Source organism: Leishmania mexicana, chromosome 5 (genome assembly GCF_000234665.1).
Source record: "Leishmania mexicana MHOM/GT/2001/U1103 complete genome, chromosome 5".
NCBI classification, from domain to species: domain Eukaryota; phylum Euglenozoa; class Kinetoplastea; order Trypanosomatida; family Trypanosomatidae; genus Leishmania; species Leishmania mexicana.
The window spans coordinates 82,338-92,626 of NC_018309.1; the positions used below are offsets into that span (position 1 = coordinate 82,338).

The following is a 10,289-nucleotide window of genomic DNA, read 5'->3' on the forward strand; positions in this document are numbered from 1 at the left end:
GTGATGAGCATGCAGCTGAATGAGCGGCACGTGAACGTCACCGGGCGCAGCGGCTCCGTCGTTATGCCGCACTCGGCCTAGTCCGCTTCAACCTCTCCGCCCCCACCATTGGCCCTCAGTACTTCACCTCCGAGCTCTGCTACTCGGAGGTGAACTGCACGTCTCTGTGCGCGGATGCGTTTATGGGTCACGTGGGAGCATGCAAGGTGCATCGTGTCACCATGGCGGTCATCATCGTCCTGTTTTGGATGGTGCCCGCCGTTACCTGCATCGGTTTCCTCGCGGTCCACTACCGCCGCAAACGCGCGGACGAGCGGCAGAAGGCACTTCACCAGCTGCCGGAGGTCTCTGGGACCTCGCCGGCCGCCTCTCCGATCTGGCGACCGCTGCAGTGCGCATCAAGCACGCCTCAATCCTCATCTTCATCCCACGCCATCCTTGCAGACGACAGTGAGGCTTCCCACAGCGGCGGCCGCGTAGCGGACCTTGACCACGCTTCAGAAGGTCTCGTCGAGTTCCCTGTGCCGGGCAACGACGAGAGCTTATCACCGCAGTCCCGATGCACCACACCATCCACCACCGCATCCTGCGGCCTGCCCAAGACGAAAGAGTTTGAGATGGCGGCTCTGCGTGCCGTCACTCCACCTTCTATGGAGCGCCTTTCAGAGAAACAACACCCCAGTCACATCCACAAGGAAGACGACGTGAGCCCCACGACTACCATGAGCTTGCCACCGACAATACAATCCAGCCACGATGTCCCTGCTCACGATGAAACACTCGGCAGCACCGTCCTTCACCACTCGACACACACACCTATACCACTACATCTTCAAACACACTTAATATACCAACTCAACAGCCACACACAACACCAGAAGACTCCCACGGCTAGCGTCCAGGCTGCCGAGGAGGCGGCGCGCCTGGCGGCCGAGCATGAGGCCGAGCAGGTCCGCGTCTGTGCCCTCGAGGAGGCGGCGCGTCTCCGCGCTGAGCTGGGGGCTGCCGAGGAGGCGGCGCGCCTGGCGGCCGAGCATGAGGCCGAGCAGGTCCGCGTCCGTGCCCTCGAGGAGGTGGCGCGTCTCCGCGCTGAGCTGGGGGCTGCCGAGGAGGCGGCGCGCCTGGCGGCCGAGCATGAGGCTGAGCAGGTCCGCGTCCGTGCCCTCGAGGAGGCGGCGCGTCTCCGCGCTGAGCTGGAGGCTGCCGAGGAGGCGGCGCGCCTGGAGGCCGAGCATGAGGCCGAGCAGGTCCGCGTCTGTGCCCTCGAGGAGGCGGCGCGTCTCCGCGCTGAGCTGGGGGCTGCCGAGGAGGCGGCGCGCCTGGCGGCCGAGCATGAGGCCGAGCAGGTCCGCGTCTGTGCCCTCGAGGAGGCGGCGCGTCTCCGCGCTGAGCTGGGGGCTGCCGAGGAGGCGGCGCGCCTGGCGGCCGAGCATGAGGCCGAGCAGGTCCGCGTCTGTGCCCTCGAGGAGGCGGCGCGTCTCCGCGCTGAGCTGGGGGCTGCCGAGGAGGCGGCGCGCCTGGCGGCCGAGCATGAGGCCGAGCAGGTCCGCGTCTGTGCCCTCGAGGAGGCGGCGCGTCTCCGCGCTGAGCTGGGGGCTGCCGAGGAGGCGGCGCGCCTGGCGGCCGAGCATGAGGCTGAGCAGGTCCGCGTCCGTGCCCTCGAGGAGGCGGCGCGTCTCCGCGCTGAGCTGGAGGCTGCCGAGGAGGCGGCGCGCCTGGCGGCCGAGCATGAGGCTGAGCAGGTCCGCGTCCGTGCCCTCGAGGAGGCGGCGCGTCTCCGCGCTGAGCTGGAGGCTGCCGAGGAGGCGGCGCGCCTGGAGGCCGAGCATGAGGCCGAGCAGGTCCGCGTCTGTGCCCTCGAGGAGGCGGCGCGTCTCCGCGCTGAGCTGGGGGCTGCCGAGGAGGCGGCGCGCCTGGCGGCCGAGCATGAGGCCGAGCAGGTCCGCGTCTGTGCCCTCGAGGAGGCGGCGCGTCTCCGCGCTGAGCTGGAGGCTGCCGAGGAGGCGGCGCGCCTGGCGGCCGAGCATGAGGCTGAGCAGGTCCGCGTCCGTGCCCTCGAGGAGGCGGCGCGTCTCCGCGCTGAGCTGGAGGCTGCCGAGGAGGCGGCGCGCCTGGAGGCCGAGCATGAGGCTGAGCAGGTCCGCGTCCGTGCCCTCGAGGAGGTGGCGCGTCTCCGCGCTGAGCTGGGGGCTGCCGAGGAGGCGGCGCGCCTGGCGGCCGAGCATGAGGCTGAGCAGGTCCGCGTCCGTGCCCTCGAGGAGGCGGCGCGTCTCCGCGCTGAGCTGGAGGCTGCCGAGGAGGCGGCGCGCCTGGAGGCCGAGCATGAGGCCGAGCAGGTCCGCGTCTGTGCCCTCGAGGAGGCGGCGCGTCTCCGCGCTGAGCTGGGGGCTGCCGAGGAGGCGGCGCGCCTGGCGGCCGAGCATGAGGCCGAGCAGGTCCGCGTCTGTGCCCTCGAGGAGGCGGCGCGTCTCCGCGCTGAGCTGGGGGCTGCCGAGGAGGCGGCGCGCCTGGCGGCCGAGCATGAGGCCGAGCAGGTCCGCGTCTGTGCCCTCGAGGAGGCGGCGCGTCTCCGCGCTGAGCTGGGGGCTGCCGAGGAGGCGGCGCGCCTGGCGGCCGAGCATGAGGCCGAGCAGGTCCGCGTCTGTGCCCTCGAGGAGGCGGCGCGTCTCCGCGCTGAGCTGGGGGCTGCCGAGGAGGCGGCGCGCCTGGCGGCCGAGCATGAGGCCGAGCAGGTCCGCGTCTGTGCCCTCGAGGAGGCGGCGCGTCTCCGCGCTGAGCTGGGGGCTGCCGAGGAGGCGGCGCGCCTGGCGGCCGAGCATGAGGCCGAGCAGGTCCGCGTCTGTGCCCTCGAGGAGGCGGCGCGTCTCCGCGCTGAGCTGGAGGCTGCCGAGGAGGCGGCGCGCCTGGCGGCCGAGCATGAGGCCGAGCAGGTCCGCGTCTGTGCCCTCGAGGAGGCGGCGCGCCTGGCGGCCGAGCATGAGGCTGAGCAGGTCCGCGTCCGTGCCCTCGAGGAGGCGGCGCGTCTCCGCGCTGAGCTGGAGGCTGCCGAGGAGGCGGCGCGCCTGGCGGCCGAGCATGAGGCTGAGCAGGTCCGCGTCTGTGCCCTCGAGGAGGCGGCGCGTCTCCGCGCTGAGCTGGGGGCTGCCGAGGAGGCGGCGCGCCTGGCGGCCGAGCATGAGGCCGAGCAGGTCCGCGTCTGTGCCCTCGAGGAGGCGGCGCGTCTCCGCGCTGAGCTGGAGGCTGCCGAGGAGGCGGCGCGCCTGGCGGCCGAGCATGAGGCTGAGCAGGTCCGCGTCTGTGCCCTCGAGGAGGCGGCGCGTCTCCGCGCTGAGCTGGGGGCTGCCGAGGAGGCGGCGCGCCTGGCGGCCGAGCATGAGGCCGAGCAGGTCCGCGTCTGTGCCCTCGAGGAGGCGGCGCGTCTCCGCGCTGAGCTGGGGGCTGCCGAGGAGGCGGCGCGCCTGGCGGCCGAGCATGAGGCCGAGCAGGTCCGCGTCTGTGCCCTCGAGGAGGCGGCGCGTCTCCGCGCTGAGCTGGGGGCTGCCGAGGAGGCGGCGCGCCTGGAGGCCGAGCATGAGGTCGAGCAGGTCCGCGTCTGTGCCCTCGAGGAGGCGGCGCGTCTCCGCGCTGAGCTGGGAGCTGCCGAGGAGGTGGCGCGCCTGGAGGACGAGATGCACGTGCAGGCAGCATCGTCGAGCTACAATGATGAGTACAGGGTTCGAATGCTGGCGAGTGCGCGGTCGGACCTGAGGATGCCGCCGCCTCGGCCGTTCATTGGCTTTTCACTGTTGGAGGATGTGGAGAAGGGCATCCTTATGGTGGACGGACTTTACAGGGATGGTCCGGCCTACCAGACAGGCATCCGCCTCGGGGATGTTCTGCTGCGTATCGCGGGGGTTTACGTGGATTCAATCGCGAAGGCGAGGCGGGTGGTGGAGGCGCGGTGCCGCTGCGGCTGCGTAGTTCCCATGACCCTGGCGACGAAGATGAACCAGCAGTACAGCGTGGCTCTGTGGATCATGACGGTGGATCGGCAGTACACCGACAAGCCATTCTATTTTGATGTGCGCATGCACCACCGCATCGAGAGTTCGCAGAGGGGGAAGAGGGCGCAGTGGTTGGAGGTAGGCAGCCCATCCACATCTTTGGCTTCCACGCCCCTCATGCCGAGCTGGCGTGAGGCGATGCCGCGTCGGGGCTCAGAGCTGCGGTCAAGTGCGCGTTCAGCCTTCGTTGCCACGTCGTACTTCTCGAGCGCGCGCAGGTTGGCCAAGTCAGAAAGTGAGCGACCGCGCGCATCCTCCAGCGTTGCTATGGCGGAGGAGGCGGAGGAGGCGGAGGAGGCGGTGGAGGCGGTGGAGGCGATCGCGGTGGCGCCGGACGGGTACACCACACCCAACGAAGTGCGCGACCGTAGTTGACGCTGCAGTGTTCGTGTGTCTCCCCGTCTCCGCCCCCTTTACCTCGTGTTTTCGCGTTCCTTCTCGTCGTATCCCCTCCCTCCCCCCCCCCTCCGACACCGTCTCTGCTGCTCGGACGTTAGAACCTCCTCTTCTCCACCCACCTTCCACCACCCACACACCTCAAGCACTGCATCCGGCTGTCGGTGTCACCGCTCCAGCGGTGGCCACCTTCTGTCGTCTTGTTCGCATGCACAGTTATAGGAGAGGGCGCGAGGGAGCGTGTGGAGTGCGGCCGCCCCGTAGGCGTTGTTTCATGTATGGTTGCCACGTCCTTTTGGTTTTGGTGGTGGTGGTGGCTGAAGTTTCGGCTGCTGCTGCTGCTACGCCGTCTGCGTGGGTTCCTGCGCGCCTCCCCCTCCTCTTTCTCCTCGCCAAGCGAGTTGGGCTCGCTGTGGTGCAGACGTAGCCTCAAGCTGATCCTGCGGTGTTTTCGTTTTATGTGAGGCCCCACCCCATCCAACGCCGCCGCCTCTTGCTGCCTCCCGTCTAACCGGCGCACTCCTGCCGGAATCCTCTTCGCCGTTGGGAGCCCACCTCGCCCTCCCAAACAATGTATACACAGAGACATATATATATATATATGATGGACAACCCTACGCACTGTCGTGTGCTCTTCCTCCTCTCTCTTCGCACGGGAAGATCGGCGGATGTGACGGTTCAGTGGCTACTCCCCCGAGGTGGTTGTTGACCCCGTCTTGTCTTGGGGTGGGGGGGGAGTACGTCCTCAGCCTAGCTCTCACGGTTCCGGCGTTAACAGACGCGCTCGCAATGCGGGTGAAGAGTAAGCGGCGACTTGCACCCCCGTGACCATCTCCAGCCATCTTTCCCTGCCACTTTCACGGCTTATCGCTGTCATGGCCCGTCATCCCTATCGTCTTGTCCGCTCTTCCTCCTCTCTAGTAGCTTTCTCTATCCACCTGCACCTAGCAGCCGGTGTGCGTGGAGGGGTGTGCACTGCCTCCCCTGCTCCGCGATGCCATTTTCTTCTTCCTTTTGATGTCGAAGGCGTGTCGCTCCCTGTCTCTGCTCGGTGAGCGGCGGTGGCTGCAGCACACCCACCCCACACTCGCCCACGAAAGGCACCGGCGCACGGGTGTGCCAGATGCGTCCACTTCGATGATCGAAACCGTAGGGAGCCAAGCCTCACGAGAACACCAGAAATCGAATGCAGAAAAATCGGTCTGTGGGCACGCTTGCAGCTCTCTTCCCCTAACAGCACAGGCAGACACACCTCTGTGTGCGTGCGGTGTGCCGTGGATGGCATGCGCCGCCCCTCTCCCTCCCATCACCACCACCACCACCAGCGCTCTCGAGCATCCCCTGCTCAGAGCAGAGAGGGAGGCAGAGAGAACATGTCAAAGACACGAAGGACCATGCGGATTAGGCTGGTCATCCACGTCTGCATCCATCCTCCTCACCTACGTCCGGCTCCTCCCCCTTCCTGTGACACATGTTTGTCTTCTCGTTCTTCTCGGCATCTGTGGATGCGTATCCCTGTGTCCTTCCCCTCCCCCTCCTCGCCGGGGCGCACGGCGGCTATCGAGTCGCACGCACGCTTGCCACGCACACCCAAGAACTCTTCATCGCGTCGTCCTTATCCTTTCTTTTTTCAGGCTGCGGTGTGAGCGGGGCTCTTCCATGCCACGCGCGTACTACAAACCGTTCACGGCCTACGAGGAGGCCTTCGGCTTTCACGCGACGCGCCGCAACGCCTACATCATGTGCTCCGTGTTCTTTGGCGGTCTCTTGCTCAAGGTCATGCTGCTGCTGAAGTACAGCTCCGTCGCGAATCCGAATTGGACCTCGCCACTGGAGGACGATCCACGGTATCAAGAGCTGATGGAGCGGCGTCTAGCGCTGACTGAGGACTTATCGACGCAGGAGTCGATGAAGAGGGCGATGCGCGCTAGGCGCTCGGCACCACCCGCGTAGATTGTACGCGGAGTGAGCGAAGGCGTGCGCAGAACACCGCTACCACTCACCACCTCCTCGAAGCCGGGAGCGGAGGCACCGAGGCCAGTGTGGGCGCGGCTATGTAGTTGGGGCGGACACGCAGAAGGTCAACGGCTGCACCGCTCCGCGCAGAAATCTTCCATATCCTCTGTGTACGTGTGTGTCTCTCCTCACTGCTGCCATGAGGCGTCTGCGTCACCATCCGTGTTATCGCCACCATCACTGCGATGATGGCGTCTGTCTGTTGGTTGCTCTCATCCATGGACACGCATCATGCTCACCCTTAGCGACTGATCTCCCCAAACTCTCTCGCCTGCGATAGAACGGAGAGCTCGAGACAGACATGTCAAGAGAGGAGAGGCGCATCTCCCGCAGAGTGCAGGCACACGCTCGCATCACAGCATGTCTCTAAGTGAGCGTCTCGCCCTCGGCACCGACTTCGTCGTCGTCGTCCTCCTCCTCCCCCCTCCACCTCGCGCTGAGGAGCTGCCCAACGCAACAGCGCCCTCATCTTTCTCCTTCTCATCGACTCCCTCGTCCTCGAAGCACGCGCGCACGCCGCAGCGACCTCACCAAGTTTGTGTTGATCACAGCCCCCCCCCCCTCCTCCTCCTCCTCCTCCCCCTTTCAGCTTCTTCTCCCACGTCTTGGGGTAGCTCATGAACACGCGTCCACGCGATATCTGCACGGCTGCCTATGAAGGCGACACGGCCCGCGTGGAGCAGCTCGTGGCGGCGGCTGGCGTGTACAGCGGACGGTGGCATTCCCCGTTTGCCGTCAACACGAGTGCTACGGCGCGCGACGCGCTGGCGCACTGGGAGGGTGTCGGCGATGACAGTGAGCGCGATGGCGGCGCCGAGGAGGACATAGAGGAGTTGCTCGAAGAAGAAGAAATGGCGAAGCTGACGGCGCACCCGTTCCTGCGCGGCATCGTGAAGGCCTACGGCCTCGATGAGCAGGCCCTCAGCAGCGCCGCCGAGGACGGCGAGGGCGCCAGCGGAGACGAGGACGCGGGTGCCTACACACAGGAGGATGATGCCGCGCTACTCGACGAGGAAGCCGAGGAGGCGGCGGAGGCGGATCGGCAGGCACAACAGGGCGACATCCTCCTCTACAAGCGTCTGCTTGCCCACCAGCTGCACCGCAACAGCGTCACCGAGCACATTCAGCGGCACGGGTTGCTTCGCATGAGCCCAACGCCGCCAGTGGACATGACCCTGTACGGTATTCTCTTCTCGTGTCGTGAGGTGCCGACGGCTGCTGGTGGGGCAGCGGAGTCAGAGAGCTCAGTGCCTCTGCAAGTGCGCTGGCAGCCCAGCAAGCGGAGTCGCTACGCTGGTACACCTCTTCACTGGGCCGTCCTCGCCCGCGCGCACGACATGGTGCGCTTCCTCGTGGAGCACGGCGCTGACTGTACTGCAGGGCTAAAGGCAGTCGCGGACGACGGTGCGGCGCCAGATGCGCAACTCGAGATGTGCGATCAGAAGGTGCTGGAGTCGCTGACGCCTGCGCGTATTGCCGCTGACAACGAGTCGCACGGCACACTGGAGGTGCTGGAGAGGGCCGTGGCGGCGCAAGAAGCGAGGCGCGCGGACGAAGAGGCCTTCTTCATTATGCTAGAGAAACGTCTGCAGCGGCGCAAGGAGGATTACCTGCACCGCTTCGAGGAAGCGCGCGCGCAGCGACTGCGTGAAGCTGAGGAGGCGAGGCGCGCGGAGGCGGAAGAAGCCGAGGAGGCCGAGGAGAGCTATGCGTCCGGTGAAGACGGCAATGGCGGCAGCGGTAGCGAGAACATGGACGCTGGCGAAGAGGACGAGAAGGCGGGGGGCTGAAGCGATGATGTGCACGCGCTTTCGTGTCCGTTTGGGGGGAGGGGCGTGGGAGCGGCGACCAAAAACGTTGAGCCGGCGGCTTGGGGGGGGGAGGAAGTGCGGGAGAGAGCATAGGTGGGGTGGACCGCACACGCACATGGTCCTTCACGCGTCTTACACTCGACATCACACACACACACACACACACACACACACACACCTCCCATCTGACCTCTCACCTGTCTGGCTCTCACGCATCTCCTGTCGATCACCAACCGTCCACTTCGCCCCTCCCTTCTCCCGCTCCCTCGCGTCCGCTTTTCCGTCATCCGCGCACCGAGCTCGCACAGAAGCAAAGTCACGCCCCCATGTACAGTATTTATCCACCGCCCGTCAGAATCACCGTCGCTCTTGCGGCGTTTCCTGTATGGCCCGCTGCGACACCAACACGCACGCAGTCGGGAGTGGTGAACCGCCGCCCCCCCCCCCACCCACCCACCCATTAGATGAGTAAAAGCGGAGGAGGGAGGGAGGTCGAGTGTCTTCGAGGTGGGTCGGGGTGTCGGAGAGGGCGGGGGGAGGCAGGCGGGCGTTGTCCTCCTCCTCCGCCACCTCCCTCCGTCCTCGTGATCGGCACCGCTTCTCTCCATTTCGTTTTCTCGCACATGCTCCTCCCGCCCCTGCACCAGACGCACCCTGCACGCGCACACACACACGCATACTTCATCTATCTATCTCTGCTATATTCAGGGGCTGCTTTACGCCGCCTTGTCACACACGCCTTCCGCCGCACGTTCCGTGCACGCGTCATCAACGGACCGTGCGGTCCATCGCTCACCCTCTCCACAGGACACACTGGCAAGCTAACGCACACACACACACACACACACACACACACACACACACACGCACACGGTGTCTCGCACTGGAAGTTAAACCCCGTTCGCGGGACCGCCTCTTCGCACCCGCGGCATCTCTCCCCCACCTCCCATCCCTCGCCGCCACCACCGTCCTATTTTCCGCGAAGATGGCTGAGACAACGGGCGAAGAAGATGTGCGGCTCATGAGCCGCGAGGAGCGTATCGCAAGCTACCGTGAGCTTGTGGAGGGCCTCGACGACATCCTTGCCTCGCACGACGCCGATGGCGACAACGACGGCGAGGATGCGGAGCAGATGGCAGCGCTGGTGGAGGAAGTAGAGGTACAGCTGCGCACCCTCGCCCAACTGCTGAATGAGGAGGAAACAATCCAGGTCACACCGGGGCTCATGAAGAAGGTGGTGAAGTCTCCCGAGACGGGAGAGGTGCTGACTACTATCATCTACCCCCCGCCTATCGTGCCCAGCATAGCTTCCTCGTCGCCGGCGCTGCGTCCGGCGCCGTACGAGGTGCTCTTCGACGAGCGTGATTGGTATCCGTGCGTGATCACCGGCATCGTGCCGCCAGCCAAAGATGTTGACCGGGTGCAGTACAAGGCGTGGATCTTGGGCCACAACGTGGAGGAGATCGTGTATAGTGAGGCGCTGCGTCCCTGGCAACCAACCGCGTCCACCAGTGACATCCAAGGTGGGGTGAGCTGCCATGTAATCGATCCCCAGACCGGACGGTATGTGGAGGGCATCGTGGATCACCTGACGCTGGAAGAGACGGTGCTCGTGAAGGTGCCCGTGACACCGTCCACCTCGACCGCCGTATCCGCATCACCTTCGACCGCAGCCACCACTACCACCGTGACGGTGCCGCTGTCCCACGTGCGGGTGGGCAAGTTCTACTCTCAACTGCGCCACCGCCCGAAGACGGAAGAGGAGCGGGCGGCGCGGCGCGCGGAGCAGGCACGACTGAAGCGCGAGCGGGCGGCGCAGCAGCGGCAAATGGCAGCAGACAAGGTTGCAAAGGACGCGGATGACTGGCAGTCGCTCATTGGGGACATGATGGGCGTGGGCGGTGGTGGCAAGACGCACAAGCGGCGGCGCTTTCAGTAAGGATGGCGTAGGGGGCACACAATGCCGTCAAGCTTTGGGAACTCTAGTCGCGTCGCCCTTCGCTTGAGGCGTGTGTGTTGACGA

At 66.1% G+C, this 10,289-nt stretch overlaps 4 protein-coding genes across 4 annotated transcripts; all 4 read left to right on the forward strand.

Annotated features, from left to right (window-relative positions):
- Window positions 1-182: 182 nt before the first annotated feature.
- On the forward strand, window positions 183-4,418 carry LMXM_05_0241 (putative viscerotropic leishmaniasis antigen; the record flags this gene model as incomplete). Its single annotated transcript, XM_003871864.1, has 1 exon — window positions 183-4,418. One exon carries the CDS (start codon window positions 183-185, stop codon window positions 4,416-4,418), a length of 4,236 nt encoding a protein of 1,411 aa, XP_003871913.1.
- Window positions 4,419-6,098: 1,680 nt separating this feature from the next.
- LMXM_05_0250 (conserved hypothetical protein) lies at window positions 6,099-6,392 on the forward strand (the record flags this gene model as incomplete). Its single annotated transcript, XM_003871865.1, has 1 exon — window positions 6,099-6,392. One exon carries the CDS (start codon window positions 6,099-6,101, stop codon window positions 6,390-6,392), a length of 294 nt encoding a protein of 97 aa, XP_003871914.1.
- Window positions 6,393-7,072: 680 nt separating this feature from the next.
- LMXM_05_0260 (conserved hypothetical protein) lies at window positions 7,073-8,245 on the forward strand (the record flags this gene model as incomplete). The annotated part of the gene is made up of 1 exon (XM_003871866.1): window positions 7,073-8,245. One exon carries the CDS (start codon window positions 7,073-7,075, stop codon window positions 8,243-8,245), a length of 1,173 nt encoding a protein of 390 aa, XP_003871915.1.
- Window positions 8,246-9,251: 1,006 nt separating this feature from the next.
- Window positions 9,252-10,205, forward strand: LMXM_05_0270 (conserved hypothetical protein; the record flags this gene model as incomplete). Its single annotated transcript, XM_003871867.1, has 1 exon — window positions 9,252-10,205. One exon carries the CDS (start codon window positions 9,252-9,254, stop codon window positions 10,203-10,205), a length of 954 nt encoding a protein of 317 aa, XP_003871916.1.
- Window positions 10,206-10,289: the final 84 nt, after the last annotated feature.